At 34.3% G+C, this 18504-nt stretch overlaps 1 protein-coding gene and 1 long non-coding RNA gene across 4 annotated transcripts; both read right to left on the bottom strand.

Moving 5' to 3' along the window:
• Positions 1-568: 568 nt before the first annotated feature.
• Positions 569-17358, bottom strand: LOC112012560 (zinc finger CCCH domain-containing protein ZFN-like). 3 transcript variants are annotated; one of them, XM_024044936.2, is made up of 8 exons: positions 16950-17064; positions 16147-16229; positions 14461-14618; positions 13630-13692; positions 5669-5788; positions 5060-5347; positions 2219-2548; positions 569-1221 (listed from the first exon to the last, which is right to left on the bottom strand). In XM_024044936.2, the coding sequence occupies exons 3-8, from the start codon at positions 14611-14613 to the stop codon at positions 940-942; spliced, it is 1236 nt and encodes a 411-aa protein (XP_023900704.1). In that variant the 5' UTR covers positions 14614-14618; positions 16147-16229; positions 16950-17064; the 3' UTR covers positions 569-939. The 3 variants fall into 3 exon arrangements, with proteins under 3 accessions (XP_023900704.1, XP_023900703.1, XP_023900705.1); XM_024044935.2 differs by lacking the exon at positions 16147-16229 and having other exon boundaries at positions 16950-17358; XM_024044937.2 differs by lacking the exons at positions 16147-16229; positions 16950-17064 and adding an exon at positions 15442-15564.
• Positions 3539-5053, bottom strand: LOC136061837 (uncharacterized). Its single transcript, XR_010623701.1, has 2 exons — positions 4078-5053; positions 3539-3942 (listed from the first exon to the last, which is right to left on the bottom strand). It is a non-coding gene; the product is annotated as an uncharacterized LOC136061837 (long non-coding RNA).
• Positions 17359-18504: the final 1146 nt, after the last annotated feature.

An 18504-nucleotide genomic window follows, 5' to 3' on the forward strand; every position in this document is an offset into this window, starting at 1 on the left:
TGTATGAATGATTTCTGTTTCAAAGAGCCTCCTGCTAGGTCAAGAATTTAAATCTTTGACATTGTGCAGTAAATACCAGTGAACCAAACTCCTAGTTTAGCTAAAAATTGAACCCAGGAGAGCGATCAAAAAGCAGAAGGGCAACCTCTCTGGTTTGTACAGCTTATAGTAGTCATCGTGAAGACATAGACAATGTCATTCCACTTCATTCAGCTGCCTCCAATTTCTGTAGGTCAATCCAAAAGCTGGTACACATTGATTTCTGCAAGATGAAACCTGTCCAGCTATGTAATGAAAGGGATAAAACATAAAAAGATTATTCTACATATTTAAAAAAAAAAAAAATTAAGACAGTTCGAGAAAAAGAAACCGTTCTACAAGAGTAATTATTATATGTGTTCAACGGGAACTAAAGTTGATATTAAAGGAATCCTCCAAGAGTCAGGTAAAATAGTAGCAGTAGTGTTAAGCAGATAAACATGGGAAGCTGATGATGATTGTAATGAAGTTAAACATCCATGCAAAACAGGCAGCAGAAATTCAAGAAATATGAAAAAAATCAGGGACATGGGGAGAACATTTCAAACCTGTGTGATTAGATTCAGGGGAAAGCCAGACTTTGGCTATCAAAACTTGCCCCAAAAAAAAAAAATTCTTTACATAAAGTACTGGGAAAAAAATACAACATTAAAATCAGAAAGATCGGATGTCAGACTGATGAAATGTTCACATTGGAATTTTCCATATGTGACAATATTTGCAGATTTTATACAATGCAGCAATATGAAATTCAGGAGAGTCAAGTCTTTCAACTGAAATGCATTTTCAGAACAGAATTAACTTGACATGAATTCTGTACATCTCCAGCAATGGGAAATGAATTTACAGATAACTCTTGCTTAACCCCAAAAGACTGTAAAAAGTAAATGACTTGTGTCTTCACTCTTCGGTGTCAATGTTATCATCACCAGAAGGCATCTGTCTACTCTCTGACAATGAAAGTCGCCTGGGCTTTGCCGAGCCTGCATCAACAAGTCCTTCAGATGACAAATTTAATGCAGCAGTTCCTGATGATGACCCCAACAAACGTCGCACAGGGGCATCAGCTGAAGATGACGCAGAGATGTTGTACGCAAAAATTCCCATGGGGTGGTCAAACTTGCAACTTGGACCAAATTTGCAGATACCATAGCGAGAATAGAAGATGCATAAAGGTTCTCCCTGTTAAAAGAAAGACTCCAATAAATATGCACTAAATAAATCAAAGTTGTACTACAACACAAGCAAACATGTCCGAAACAAAATCAAAGAAGAAAAAACAGATTGTAAAACCATCAATTCTTATACTAATTTGTTAGTGGAAAGAGAAGACTAAGGGGTCCACCAATAGATAGCCTATTGATATACACATAGATACACCACTCCAACCCAAAAGCTTAAGCCAATGAGTCCAGCCATGTACATCAACTATTCACATTCTTTACTTTTTCCCCCATATGGGACTCAATACTCATACATGCACTCACAACTTATTTTAAAATATATTAGAAATATCCTCTAAAGGTTTCCATAAAGGATCAAGAAAGCCACAGAACCTCCAACTCTGGTGATATCATAAATTTAGGTGTGAAAATTTAGAGACAATTAGGAATTCCAATAATTGTACCTTTATTTTATTTATTCTCACATTTAATAAATTTGCAATGTTTACAAAATATTACAGGGCTATAAACATGGTATTTTTAAGAAATTAGAAATGTTATATATTCTGGTATAAGGCTTTACATATGGGTGTAGTGCAAAATCTGATCTACATTACAATTAAGCTTCTGCACTTCACAACAAAGCACATCCATCACCCAATATTCAAAGGCAGGAGTCCAGCCTCAAACAGAGCATATTCAATTTGCCTAACTAGTAATGGCCTTATGTGTGGGTTTGAATTATCTGCAACTTGTTATGCTTGTTGTTCTTCAGATATGATTTTATTGATTCAAAGAAAAGAAAGGGGAGATGTTATAGAATTCTAATTGAATAAAGTTTAAATAACAAAACAACCAAGAAGCTAATTCCATTGCAATTTGCAAGACCAAATGAAAGTCAAATTATTGTTAAATATTTATTCAAGCAAGCATCAGAAGTAGCAAAAAAGAAAGACTAAAGACATTTGGCATAGTACAAAATAGAAAGATAGAAGCGAACACAAATAATATCTCACCGGACGTAAAGGAAGACCTATGGTACTCAAGACACAATCTGGAGCAGGAATTAGTCTCTCTCTAGGATGATGAAACCGACAAACTGCACCATACTTACAGTCACCAGTTTTCATGTAAAACTGGCATTCAGGTTGGCCAGGTCTCTCAGGAAATACATTCTCCCTCTGCAAAGCATAGAACCCTACAGGGACAGAGCCTGAACGAAATGGAGAAAATGTCCCTTGAGATCCTGCACTAGTGGATTCACCTTGGCGTGAGGTTCCATAAATCTGACTGTTTGCCACTGTTTGCTGCTGGGTCTCTGAAGACGAAACTGATCCGAGCTGACCCTGAAAAGAGACCTTACAAGTTTCATAGAGAACTTATGACCTCAACGTTTTCTTTTTTATAGGTACACTTATAACCTCAACTTACACTTATTCTAAAAATAATGAAAGAAATAAAAGGAAAAAGAAATTCATACTAAAGGCTTATAACTAAATATCTACAGAACAATGTAGAAATGTAAATGATTCTCATGGGCTTGTGAAGCTATTAGCACATTATTGTAATGACCACCAGCATGTCATCTAGATCACACCCCTAAATAAGATAGATCGAAGAGTTCAACTAAATGGCAAAATGACCACCTTTGGTGATTGGAACAATTCCAATAAAAAAGAGTGCATAAAATTTAGGAATACATGTGCTTATGTACTGTTACATCAAAATCTCACATATATAGGATTATACAAAATGTCTTTGGTTAAATTACAAGTGTCCACCAAAAACTTCTGATAAATTTTGGGTTATTCATTCAGATTTGTAGGAGTGTATGCCAACCTTTATTCTTTATGTGATCATGTGATGAGCATGTGCAAATTAAGGATAAATATGACGGAAATTGAGAAAATTTTCTAATCATATACTTTAAGGGGTTAATTGCTAAAATTTAAAGTTTAGTACATTACAAATAACCCTATAATTTAAGGTGGGAAAGTTCAATTTGATCGCTATTTAAAGTTAGAAAATAAGGGTTTTCAAAAAAAAAAAAAAAAAAAAAAAAAGCAATCTTTTATTCCCAAATCAAAAAAAAAAAAAAAAAAAAAAAAAGGTTAGAAAATAAGGGTTTCCATTTATTCATTGCCTCTTGTATTTTATCTTAAAAGAACAGTAAAGTGACGAATGATAGAAATTAAAATATTTGCAATTTGGACTTCATAGTATAGGGGAAGAGGTAGCCATGTGGATCAAGGTAAGGATTGTGAATCCAGCATGCATAGCTTATTAGATTAAAACTTATAGCTGTATGTATTAGAAAATTCAAAGCGGGTGAAATCTTGAGCTCAAAAACCTTTGGGTTTACTAATAAAAAAATAAAAAATAAAAAACCCTCACTTCCCTTTGATTAGAACCACATTGAAGAAATCCAAAACCTAGGCATTTAATACCCAAATTTGTATGAGTGAAGTTGACAAAAACTTATTACCAAAATCCAATTTAAGAGAAATATTTCCCTCAAAATAAAGTAATATAATTGACAAGGGAAAATCTCTACAGCTCAAGGCCTCAATATAATATTTCACTATCAAAAATCCCATGTCACAAGCAGCATCTCACCACCTCAACTATCAGTGCCCCCAAATACCACCACCAGCACCTCCTCACAACAGGAAACCAATCAACCACTGCATTTGTCATCATCCACAACCAACTTTCACTAGGCTTCAAATGAAGGCTCAACCTGGATGCAAAAAAACTTGAGTTCCACCCATGATTTCTTATCCTCCAAAGTTAGGAGAAAGTGAGAGTGAGTGAGAGAGAATGGTTAAGCTTCAATATTCTAGTTACAAATAGGACCATCATATGAATCATTTACCTGCCCCCTGACCTTCTCACCCCCACTCCTCCCCTCATTGGTGGCTCCAAGAATTTTTCCTAGGGTGGTCATTATGAAACTTAAACTATATAAAATCAAATAAAAAGGGAATTTCATATATTGACAAAAAAAAATGCAAATACATAAAATCTTACAATTTCCCTCTACGAATTTTCTTATTTTGAAATTATTGCATGAAAGTCTCATATCAATGCTATAAACTACATCTCTTTCAAAATTTTAGTTCAATAAAATTTTTCTTAAGCTTTTCTTTTTTGTTTGTAAAAGCCTAATATATTGTTCAAGGGACCAAAATTTGACTACAAACTTAGTTGTAACTTAAGACTACAACTCTCACTAAACAAACTAACATGGCTACATATTTGGAAAATCCAATAATTGAATTGCATGTTCTTTATGTTTCTAAAACACATGTCAAATTTTATGTCAATTGAATGTTATTTACTATTCAATCAATAAACTTATTTTTTATGTAGAATTTTAGACTAAAAAAACTCAAAATTTAAACATTTGATTGATAACAGAGTTATTGATCTTTGATTTTATTGATATTTTGAAAGCATGGAGAATATAAAAAGAAAATGTATTCCAACGGTGGATTTGTCAAAATTCACATTTAATAAAAAAAAAATATTAAGTGGAGTTGTACCCTTAATCTACAATAAAGTTTGTAGCCAAACTTTATCGAAAGTTTATTTATGTTGGGCCTAGAAAAATTTAGGGTGGTCACAAATTTTTATAGAGGTAAATTAAATCATAAAATTTTTAAAATTTATATATAATAATTATTTTTTCCCAGGTCAGGATGGTCCTTGGCATCAATGTAGAGCTGCCCCTGCCTCCCCTCCCCTTCCTTTTTTTTCCTGATACTCAAACTTAGGTTACCTAACAAAGCCTAAATGCAAAAAAGCATACAATATTTGCATCATATCATTTTGTAAGAAAATGATGAAAAGCTTACGCCATATGCATTCCATCCAGGAACTGACACCATTCCTTGATGTAGAAGCAAAGGTGCATAACTCGAAGGTCCTTGCCAGCGTGGACTGGGAATAAAAGATGCTCTTGACCAATTTGTAATTCCTCCTGCATATGACTGCTGACCAGTAGTTGGAGACTGGACAGTTGGATAAACAGTTGAACCATTCAATGAAACCATCATATTAGTTGGTTGAGGGTGATGGAATTTACAGGTGTTTCCAAATTTGCATTGGCCAGTTCTTAAATAATAGGCACATTCAGCCTCATTCTGCAGCAGCAAAAATACAAAAGAAAAAAATAAGAACATAAATTCCATCCATTCTAAGAAGAGAAGATACAACTAGAAAAGATCCATGCCCATTTCGAACATGTGACAGATACTTGCAGGCTATAGTGGTGGACATGAAAGGCCCAAATACGTGGAAAAAATTCAATCAAAATTCTCAAGTAAGGAATAGGTCATGCAGCTGATGTGGACCTAACACAGATGGATGCATGAACGTGCCAGAAACTACTTAACATACAACAATGTGCCAGAACTGACTTACGAGTCATTCTTATATGAGTAAAAGGAAACTATCTTATTTACCGGGCGAAGTGGATAGCCTAAAATATTTAAGGCAACCCTTCCAGCAATCCCAGCCTTGTCTCTAGGATGATGAAACTTGCATGTGGCTCCAAACTTGCAAGTTCCTGTCTTCAGGTAGTACTGTAGAACAAATCAAAGCAGAATATCAGTTGGTGAAACCATACAATAGAAATTGAATATCTAATCCATTTTAGAGCCACAAAACTCAGATGGAAAGGCAAATATTGCAAACAAAACTTAAAGAAATAGCATGAAGCATCAACTATCTGACCAAACTGAGATTTGGAGTACAACTGGTTTCCTATATGAAACTGATTATTGACATAAAGCAAGCTGATTGTCTATAAGATGATCACCAATAAAAAACAATCCACATATAATTTCAAATGAAGTAATGGGCCAAATAGGGGAAGAGAAATATACAAGGTAAGAGAATTCTTTATTGTATACGTTTCAGCCATTAAAATTATAGATTTCAATTAGCCTTAACATATAATCTCACTAAATGTCCAACATCTAGTAGGCAAACTACTTATCTTTTTAAACCTTCCAGAAGGCATTAAACACAAGTTCATCATGTCTTTCCAGAAAATGATATACAAAATGGAGGAAAAAAAATATTATATTAAGCAGGTCTTCATCAAAGGCAACTTATCGATGCAGATTAATATAATCACAAACTAACCAATATGAGTAAATTTGTCAATAAAAAATAATCAAGAAATTCAATATCTGTGCAGTTGGATTAGTAATTACAACCACACTAATGGACTAAACAGTCCAAATAATGAACCCGTGAAGCACAGAAGCACAACAACTACGGAATCAGAAATATATCACATCAACTTGAGTTTCCAGTTGTAAAATAACATTAACCAATCAACTCAACAACCAGGAAGTTCTTGTACAATATTGAAAGGAACTGAACCCAGAACTCATACTAACTCAAGGAACAAAGGCGGGACTCGAAAATAGAGTTCCTGACCAAGAAAGCCGAACTGTACTTCGGTCTGGTAAATTACTGCCAAATGGCTCTTAATCATTCTCAATTTGGCACTTAATCATTCTCAATCAGCACTTAGGTTTTGACCTAAAGTGCTGATCAAACCATCCTTAGCCCTTTGCCTCCATCCTTTTATGACAGCTCCTTGAAGAGCAAAAGCACTCATTGACAGCCGGCAACTTGAGTTAGAAGCCTAGAGGAGGGATTATCTCATTTATTAAGTCAAATAAATAAAGGAGTTAGTTTTTGGATAAAATAGAGCTGTTAGTTGAGTTAGTTAGTCAAATCCTAGCATGTTAATCATATTAATCACATGTTGAATTGCTATAAGCACAGGAGAACCAATCCTATGGAGGCAAGCAGACCAATGAGATGAGGGTTGTTAAGGTCCTATAAATAGATGGTTGTAATCACACTTCCATTTATGGAATGAAATTGCCATATTGTGTTTCTTAGACTTGACTGTCATAACTTGGAGGAAGAGACTCCCTTTCAAGAGGTCTCACTTGGAGAAGATGACTCTCTCAAAGAAGTCAAACCATTCCATTCACTCATCCATTTCTTCATACAACCTCATTCTCTATTCCAATTCCATAGTCTTTACCATAACCCTTGTTGCACGATCTCAAAGCTAGAATATTTCTCCTTCCACAACCACTATCAAATCCTCCATACACTTGCTTTCCTAGCCTCATCCAAACACACCCTTGCCTAAACACCTCATCCAAGATCTCGCATCAACAAGAATCCACTTCTGCTCTCACCCATCTTTACATAACTGAATCCTAAATCCTTATCAACTCTAGTTTCTGCATTTTTCGATCAAGATCCTAATTGAATTCCCTTAAGAACACCCAAAGCAGTATTATGTTTTTAACATATTATAAAAATAAAAATAAATTCTCTTCAGCAACAAAAGACAAAGTTATGAAGAAATAACCAGTTATTACAAGCATGCCATCTATAAGAGTAACAAATCCATTATGTTTATAGAAAGCATGCAGTGTGCCTTAAAATAATCCACTTTTACTTATATAGGGTATGTACTGGTGTGTTGCTTATAAAAACAAGAAACTAGTATGCACTAGTCTGACTAGCAATCACATTTCAATATTAAATATAATTGTTCATCAATTTGATGGTCTTTGAAATTCAAAACAGATATGTTTTAAAAAAAAAAAAAAAAATCAATTTAAAGCCCCAATTCCCACCTTATTGCCACCATCTTTCCATATTGACATGACAATGATCACGTTCACAAATTCATGTCAAAATCAGTGGGTAATCTCTAAAAAAATTGATGAAATATTATACGCAAGCATACATACATATATACACATTTCTGTATGTGTAATTCGGGCCTTGCTCACATGAATGATATTTTGTTTTGAAAATGATTTGAGTTACACAAAACCATAACTAGAACTGAACCTCTAGCCAATCACAAGCTCTGAAAAACCTTTGCTCTGACACAATGTTGTAAGCTTCCAGAGTTACTCTCACATCTTCAATCTGTCACTCAAATATTGGAATTTTTTGGGTGTTGGCAAATGCATCTAGTTGTTAAAAAACATAATTTGAGGGTATGATTCAATATTAGAAAAGCACATTGATTCATAATTATTGTCTCACATCAGTTATTGCTTTACAGGTCAACTACCTCTACAAAAATACTTTCTACTAAAGCATATTGTTATCTCTCTCTTCTTTCCCCTAATAAATACTTTCTATTAGTAAAGTCTCTTGGCTCATAACAGAGAATTACAATTGAGTCCTTGTTTTCAATTTTCACCTACCAGCACGGGGGAAAGGGGGTGTTATTAATAGTGAGAGAGCTACCCTGCATCAGCAGCAGAGCCACTTAGACCAGGGGAGCCATGGTCCTCCCAATTTAAAGATTTCATAGCTCAAGCTAAGAAAATTATTACAATCGATCTACTTCGGGTAGGAAAGAAAAAAATATATACATATTCACAGCCTATGAATTCAGCACAAGTATTTGATATATAATATATATACGTGTGTGCGCGCGCGCGAGCAAGGGCATTTAAAGACGTTATAAAAAATTAAAATTATATTTTGTGATGAATAAGCACCAACAAGCCTTAAACACAACTCAGTGTTAATGAATAAAGGTATGCTTTGGAAATATTTCAGCAAATTAATATATAATACAGTTGAATATAATATTGAAGTTCCAGAAGATGTCACTGAATAGACATTATTATGACCACAATAATTTTGTAGTCCAGAAATATTTCTCCTCCCTCGAGAGGTAAGGATATTGGAGTTCAATCCATAATGTTTACAGGGTTAACCAAGCCTCCCCTCCCCTGAAGTCCACAAAAAAATAAGAATTTCCTGCCCAACCGGCAACCACTGCCCCTGCTGCATAGCTTAGTCTTTGAAGCCATCATGTTTGACCAATAACTCAACTATTCACCCTTGAAATTTGATGCTGGAGGAAAACAACCTCATTTTTCCAACCAAACTAATGCTAGGATCCTCCATTTGTGCTCCATTGCAACTTAATGGAATTTAATTGGATTCATCTTAAACCATATCTCTATAACACTACACTACGGAAAAAAAAAAAAAAAAGTCTTACCCAATACACACGGCTCCCATTTTGATAAGGTCTAGGAGAGGTAGTTGGTAAGCAATCTTATCACTACTCTACAAATGTACTAAATTTTGATTTCCTTTGTAACACTATTATAGTCAAGAATCAAGATTACTCTCCCTCTCCAATTGCTCGAAAATCTCTCCTATCAACCAATCTCTCTCTCTTCTTCTTCTTTTTTTATTTTATTTTTATGAATAGAAAAAGATTTTATTTTTGATAGTACGCTAATTTGGGGTGGACAGATTTGAACCTTAAACATTTATGTTAGAGACACCAGGAGGTACTAGTTGAGTTATAAGACTTTTGGCAATAAAGAAGTATTTTATTCAAGATAAAAGTTACAAAGAAGGGGGCCTGCAAGCTTCCTCCCTATGGACATCACCCAAATAGGGAGGGCAGCTACCCAAATCAAAATATAGAGTCACTTTTCAAGGACCATTTAGCAAGAACATGGGCTGCAGCATTTTCTTCTTTAGCAACCCAGCAAAAGGAAGGATATCCCAACCAAACTCAGTTCTCAACCTCAACCAACACCTCCATTCTCTAGATATCCCAACAAAAGTCTCAATCTCATTTCCTTCTAGGGATGATCTCAAGTTTACTTTTATTTTTTTCTTTTGAAAATACGTGCTACACTAATATTTGGGACCCGGATTTTTTATTCATGAATTCATGGTAGATATTTCAAAACAATACATCATCTTTTGCACTAGGGTAAAAAGAAGAATAGTAGAAAAAGAGGAAACCAAGTCCTTTTAAACGTATTCAAAAAATCTAATTAAAGTTTGCAATAGAAGAATTTCTCAAACTTGAAACTTACCAAGCATTTCTAAACAAGTACATGAAAATAAAGTTTGCATAAAATATTTAACAAAACCAAAACATAAGACTTCATAAAATTTACAATCAGAACAATGAATTCTTATAATTAAAACCTATCCATTCCTTATGAATATTCCACTAAAAATTCCCAATTTTATCATGTTTCATCTGTTATAAAATAATTAGCTGATATTAACTATAATAGTCATAAATACACAATCAAATTACAGAGATAGATAAAATGCGTAACTTGGCAGAAATTATTGTAATTACTATGACAATTTGATTCTCTAAATTTCCAATCAACCACTTATCTATATTTTTACACATATGATGTGTGATAAAAAGGTGGTCTTGTCTAAAAGTCAAAATCTAAAAAAATTTATGCTATAGAATCAGCTCAGCAAGAATGTAACTTGATGTATTGACAACAACAATACTGGTATATCTATACGAGAAGGAATAAAAATGATCCAAATATGAGATATATGGACTGTAGTCATATCGAAGGAACTATAAACTTTAAATTCCATTGAGAAGATTCTTCCAAAGCAACACTAGCTAGGCATTAGATATCCATTTTCCTAATTCTTTTTTCCCCTTTCTGGAACTCAATGAGATGGGGTGTGAATAACTTAGAACCAGCTTCATGTTAGTCATGTTGGAAGTAGCATACAAGTAACTTGGACAATCAATAGCGCCTTTGAATGACAAGGTAATTATGTAGGCACTTGTTAAGCTACATCAACTCTTCAATCTTAATTAGTTTTCCAATTCCAATGTCAGCTAAAATGCTCCATGCTAACCCAACTCTCTAAAATCTCCGCATGCTCAGGTAAATTATGTAGTTTCATGTACTGTTGACCTTTGAATCTAAATATATTACTGCTTGATTTGAAGCTGATCCAAGTATCTTGTAAACCAGATGATTCAGGTAATTAATGGCATGGAAGCATCTTCCAGTTCTCAACTGTATGATAAGAGTGCATGAAAAGAACTGGGTTTCTAAAATCATAAAAAGAGAATGAGATATTAATAATTAACAGGCTATTAGAACCCTCAAAACGAAATAGAATCTAATAGGTTACTCGCTACTTGTCTTCAGAGGCATTGATTGGTGGAAAAGTTTATTGTGTAAAATACTTCAACTCCCCTGAATTTCATCGAAAATACAAGAATATCCCTTGTATTTCTAGAAATTACAAACATGTCCTTTGTTTCATATATGGTGTACACCTCAATCCTATATATTAACAATATGAACAGAAACTATTAATAAACTTATGCACCTTAACGTCCAGCTCCTTTTGTCATAACTCTACAATAAACAATATCACCATTCTGTCTTACCAGTATTTTTCATATTCTTGTTTTACACATATTGGGGAATGCTAGTATGTATGGTCCATTTGTTTGAGAGCGCCAAACTCAGAAAGGGTGATTCTGTGTGTGTGTGTGTGAGTTTCCATATATACATTTGTCTGTTAAACCTTCTTTTTTTTTTTCTTTTTTTTTTTGATAAGTAATAAGATTTATCGATATCAAAAAAGGGACACCCTAGTACACAGAAAGTGTATAGCGATGAGATCAAATAATCACGTATAAAAATTACAAAAATATAGAAAATCAAGAAAGGAAGAGTAAGATTGGTTTCGCAAAGCAGATAGCCAATCTACTAAGGTACTAAAGAAAAATAACTTGAGGTCTGAAATAGATCTCTCATTATCTTCAAAGCACCTACTACTTCTTTCCCTCCAAAGACACCACATGAGACAATAGGGAACAATTATCCATATATGATCGTTTCGATGATGACCAAACTGCCCTTGCCAACAAGCTAGGAGCCCCAAAACTGACTTTGGCATAACCCAACTTACTCCAAATAAGCCCAAAACCATAGACCACAAGTCCATGGCAACCAGACAACGAAGGAAAAGATGGTCAACTGATTCACTATTACACTTGCACATATAACACCAATCCAATATCCAAACCTTCCTTTTTCTTAAATTATCAATTGTCATACATTTCCCCCAAGCTGCAGTCCAAACAAAGAAAGCCACTCAAGAGGGGATCTTCTTCTTCCATATGCTTGTCCAAGGAAAACATAAACCATTAGAGCCCACTAGCAGACAATAATAAGCATTAACCATAAGGCCCTTAGTTCTATCTGGTTTCCAGCTCATTTTATCCTCCCCAATTCCCTTTACAGAAATTCCATATATGGTATACATGAAGCTCTAAAGAAACTTACATCCCAAAGAAGAACTCCATTTGTAAACTTCATAAGCTCAGCCGCACTTGCCTCCTTATCATGACAAAATCTAAATAATTCAAGATAGCTGGCAGCAAGAGGTGTCTTCCCACACCATCGGTCTCACCAAAACTTCACTCTTGACCCATCACCTATTTCATACACAATATAATGTGCCAAAGAAGTCCATCCCCAACTGATATATTTCCACAGACTAACACCATAAGGACCAGCAACTGAACCTGTACACCAACCACCCCATACACATCCATATTTCACCTCTACCACTTGCTGCCAAAGAGCATCCTCTACCACTTGTCTTAATTGTTAAAGCAACTAAACTAAAAGCTTAAGCTAATATGTAGAGAGGCCCAACAAGAACATATACGCATAGTCAAGCACTTACACAAGCAATGTGAGATTTATTTGACACCCTCTCTCATATGTAGGGTCAATATATTTCAGAATCGAGACAAACAGGCCTGATGAACCAACAGAAACTAAAACAAAGGCACAAAAGCATGGCATGTGGAGTCCAAGAACAAAAAAATTGGGCTCTAAAACTTAAGCTAGTAAGTACATATACCAACAATCAAGCACAAATTGAATCGTTGTGAGACTTTCTCAACATTAACATCGAAGGCTTCTCTAACAAAAATTGGATTTAGGGGACAATTTGAATAGGTGTTCTCAAAATAGATGAAATTTAGGGGACCATCAAATAGATGAGTAATTCATGAGCCATGAAAATCCTATGAGAATGATTTTGTGATACTCAAGCTTCTATGTATAGTGCAAACAGCCGAGCATTTCAAGAGCAGACAGAGAATATTGAAAATAGTATCATTTTTACTGGACATTCGACAAATGAATAAAATTTATAGCCAATTTGGATGTATTTTATTTTTCCTAAAAACTAAGGAAAACTTATAGAATTTATTGAACAAGCTGGGCATGACAAATGTCTATACCCCAGCTTGGAAAATTGCTAAGAAATGAAATGTACAGTAGCACAGTTTCTAATTACAGAAGTAGAGGAGCCAGCCCAATCCAGAGGGTTAATGCTCAAAAATTTTAACAAGGTTAACCTCTATCAAATTTCTAATGTTTCTTGCCAAGAATGTATTGCTCAAATATACAGCCAGGCCAAATTTGAAAGTTAATGTTAAGAGGAAGTGGGTTATTTCATGCCAGTGGTAATATGTAGTGCACACATTTAAAACAAGCAATAATGCCAATTATATGGGAATACATGCCTGACATTCTGGTTGTCCTATTCTTTCTGGGAACTCCCCCTTCATCCGTGCAGTGGCAATAGCCTAGTATAAAACAGAATATAGTAAGTTAAGTTCCCATATACGAAAATTATGTCTAGGTAAATATTAGAACATAAGACTCAAATACTTTTCAAGGGATTGATTCAACAACATATAACTCTACATTTATTATACTAGCTGAACAGGAAAGAATATGAAGTATACTAAAGTCCAGAGGATACTGAGTGTTTTTTTGTATGCTTCAACATATAAAGAAATGTGTGCTTAAGGCTCAAAGTCAGCATCTAATCACCCTGGTTTGAGTATTTGTAGGAAGGATGACATGCATATGCATATAAAATTATGTTTGTTCCATTCCTACCCCTCCAGATTTGTACATGATAGAAATCTAATCAAACAATACTTCCAATCAATAATGAAAAAAAGAAACTAAAAAAAAGGTTACTGAGAGTATAGACTGTCCTATCAAAATTTAGAGCCAGGCAAGAGAGAATTATAAAGCTAATTTTACTTGAGTCGAGTCAACTTAAGAGGAAAGCCCATGGTTTAGAAAAAAGATAATAATAGAGAAAAAAAATTTAATGATGTGGAACCTCACCAATAATAATAGATAAAAAACAATAGAACAAAGAATGCAATGGTTTCTATGTCTACGGCTCTATGCACTTCAACTAGCTTAATAAATCAAAGATGACAGCTAAAAAAGGCTTCAAAATCAATTCATCTAATCTCATAACATCGCATCAATATTCTCTCACTCAGATAAATTTGAGTTGATAAGAATTTGTAAAATTATGCAAAAGCTCATACCAGCTTCCTGTTAGGAGGATGATTAAATCTACATGTTGCCCCAAATCTACAGAGGCCAGTCCTTATGTAATAAGAACAATCTGGCTCTCCGGGACGCTCAGGATATGGCCCAGATTCCATTGTTTCACTTGATCTCAAGTTCATTTGCCACATTGCATCTGAAATAACATTAGCTGAATAAGTCCGTACACATATCTTTTGAAAATTCCTCAAACAAAAAGGTAGTGAAAACTTATTTAAGAGCATTCTTTCATCCAAAATCAAATTCTTGCAATCTCCAATCCTTTATTTTGCATTTTTGACTACCTTCCCCATCAGGACCCCCCCTAAATTAGAAGAATATTAGCCGGAAAAGTAGTTAAGAAGTCTTCTTTTCTACCTTTCCCATTTGAATCCACTCCCAAGAAAAATAAAAACAAATAAAGACAAATATCCTGTTCCCATCTTTTCCATTTTCATACCCATCCCTCCTGCTATATGGATTAAATCTCTATGTGCCCCTTGTAAAAAAGGGAAGAAGTACCACTTGGCTATAGAAAGAAGAGATTATTTAATATGAGAGAGACAGAGAGAGGGAAAAAAGAAAAAGAGTATACAGAACACTACCAGATCAAATAGATGCTTCATTCAATTGTAAAGAAAATGATGACAAAGGAAACAATCTTATCTATTACAACAAAAGGCTTCAACAATTACAACTAAACAAAGGCAAATGCACAACCATTGGGCTTAACTAACATCAACTTGTCATTTTCTTATCACACCAACAATGTAAATTAAAATATTCAAAGTTCCAAGTCTCTGTTTCCTGGGACTCGCATTTAATAAAGCTATAGTGTAAGATTTCACAATAAACTTGAATGTTACTTAAATTAAGTGAAATGGAAGCTTTTTTTTTTTTTTTAATGTTTTTACTGAATTAAGTGACAAGCAAGATAACTAAATCCTTAGTAAAATATATAATTAAGAAAATCTTCTTACCATTTCAAGCTCAAATTTAAAAGGGCAGGTGTTTGTGGGAGAAATGACCAACTTAGACCACTTGAACATTTAAAATGGTACAAAAAACCTTATTGATCAACAACTGAAAAAACAATACTAATACGACAAAGAAAGCAAAACCAATTTTAAAATAAAAACAATTTACACACTGCTTATCCTTGATTTCTATTGCAACTGCATGAACAAGAAAATAATAAATTTCTGGTAATTGTACATGATTTTTTACATCAAAGGACACTTTTAAGTTAGAAGAAATCCCAATACTGATCAATCCCAAATTTATCCCCACCCCCCTCCCTCCCAAAAAAAAAAGGAAGACCATTAAAGGAATCAAAAAGATGCAAAACCTCAGAATTCACTGAAATTAGTCTCTTCAACCATGGTCTGCTAACTTAATCTATAATCCTCACACAAAAATACTCAAATTTGAAAAATATAGTACAAATTACAAGAAATTTTACGTTTGAATCTTGAAAGGGGTGGAGAGGACATTTTAATACACCTTACAACATGAATCAAGCCCATCAACAAATTAAAATAGAAAATTACATTTCTTTGTGCACAGAATTCAAATACAAAAAGAATGATGAACCTCAAAATTACTCAATTTTGAAAGGTATAAATCCAATCATCAGAAATTTAAGCTTGCTGTTAATCACAAAGGGGACAGAGAGGACATGTTACCCGCTTTACAACAGGAATCAAACCCATCAACAATTAACACTATACAATCGCATTTCTTTGTGTACCCGAATTAGTAAACTTCCCTGAAAAAAAAAAAGAATTTGAACCCAATTGTATTTAAATAAAACGAAAAAAAAAATTGAAAATAAGTCCAAAAGAAAACACAATCTATAATCCTTGTACAAAAATACGCTAATTTGTGATGTACAAAACAACATGTTTAGAAAATTTTAAGTTTTTATATAAATCACAAAGGTGACAGAGAGGAGAGGACATTTTCACTTCAAAACATGAATCAAACCCATAAAATATTCACACTATAAAATTGCATTTCTTTTGTACCCGAATCAGAAAAAATAAATTAGAAAAAGGCAACCAATTGCATTTAAATAAATATAAAAATAATAAAGCACGACCAAACATAAATAAAAGGAAGGGGAAACGAAGACAGAAACCAAAATTGAATCCCAGCCATAATGTGAAAAAAAAAATAAAAGCAAAGAAAAAAAAATTAATTGAAATGAATTGCTTAAATAATGAATTGACAAAAAAGAGAGAGAAATAATGAACATTAATCGAAGCAGAAATCATTGAGGGCAAAACCGACAATTCACGTATGAGTCCTGACAGCCAAACAAACTTTTGTAATAAGCATTTCGAAAACGCAAATGAATTTGCATTTTTCAGACAACAACAACAGAAAACAGAAAACAGAGGAAACATAAAACACAACAAAAACAAAAAAAAGTGTATGCAATAACTAATAGTAACTAATAAGTGCGTGTGCGTGTATACATACAGACCTGGGTTGGGTGAGAGCGAGGGAGGTTCGGTCACAGAGACAGCGGCGGCAGCCGCGGCAGCAGCAGCAGCCGCGGCAGCCGCAGCAGCAGCAGCAGCTCGGGACATCGGAATTCCGGCCTCGAATTCCATCTCTCCATCACGCCGGAACTCCCATTCCCTTTTCAAAAACAACCACTCACCACCACCACCACCACCACCACCACCAATCTCCCAACCGATCAAACAGAAACACTAATCACAATAACCTTCTATTTTTGTTTTCAAAGGCAGACAGAGAAACAAAGAGAGAGAGAGAGAGTTTTTAGAGAGAGGTAGAAAGAAAAGCGTTCTCTTCTCCTCTCCACAAAAACATGAGAGGCTTTGCTTTCGTTTCCCTTTGCCTTTGCCTTTGCCTTTTGCTTGCTTTGCTTTTTCACCCGCGTTTCGCCAAATAATAATAATAAAACGGATGCATACTCTTTTCCACGCGCGAGAATGTGCTTACTATCTTCACTCGCTTTATATTTTTGACACGTGGTGGAATCTGTGACTTTAAGCTATTGGTCCTGATTATTGTGGTTTTCTTAATTTTTCTTTAGCTTGACTTTGGATTTGGAAAATACTGATCGTGACACGTGGTCGATGCAGAAAGTAAGTGTAGAGAGTTTGAAATTGTTCGAGTGGGGGTGAAGAGGAACCGGATACCAGAAATTCGGACCGCTTAACATAACTTCTTTTACTATTTCCAGGTAGTTTTTTTATACATTCCAGTAACTACTGTTCCCTCTTTGTCTCTATCCTTTTTTCATTATATAATTAATTTTTTAATCAAATATTCTTTTCCTAAAATTTTTAGAGGATATCATAATTGTTAGAAAATTGAACTATTCTCTAGACATAATATAGTGTAGCATGGGATAACCTTATTTTCATTGGCTCTTTTTATTTTAGAAAAAATAAGTTGTTAAGCTAAAAAAATGATCTTATTCCTATTGTTAAAAAAACATACATAATCCTTTTATCTCAAATTAATACACTTCATGCTAGAAGAGCATGCATTAAAGCTTTAACATAAGGTGTTTAGTATTTGGCACACCAAAAAAACAAGTTACATAAAGTGTTACCTTCAAAAAAAAAAAAAAAAAGTTACATGACGTGTTTCAAATACCAAAAGGTTTTAGCATTTTTTTGCCATACTATTCTACTAATAGAACGGTATGGACCCAAATGCTGAAACAAAATTTTTTTTTAATCCTCTCTCTCTCTCTCTCTCTCTCTCTCTCTCTCTCTCTCTCTCTCTCAAGCCAACCTTCAACCACCTGTTGCCACCACCCATCATGCCTTCACATGCCGCCACGCCCATTGTGCCTCTGCATGTTGGCTCGCCATTGCAATTTGAGTTGTGGGATGATTTTGGCTGCAGTGGTGGTGAGTTGCAGATGGGTTTCAAATGGGATGGGTTAGGTGAACCTAAGGATGGAGCCACTTATTGGCTTTGGAGGACAATCCCCCCCCACCACCAAATTTTTTTTAAAAAATATTAGTATATATGTCGTACTAATTTTAGCAAATTTT

The sequence above is a fragment of the Quercus suber genome, unplaced genomic scaffold, assembly GCF_002906115.3.
Source record: "Quercus suber isolate HL8 unplaced genomic scaffold, Cork oak 2.0 scaffold_356, whole genome shotgun sequence".
Classification (NCBI taxonomy): Eukaryota; Viridiplantae; Streptophyta; class Magnoliopsida; order Fagales; family Fagaceae; genus Quercus; species Quercus suber.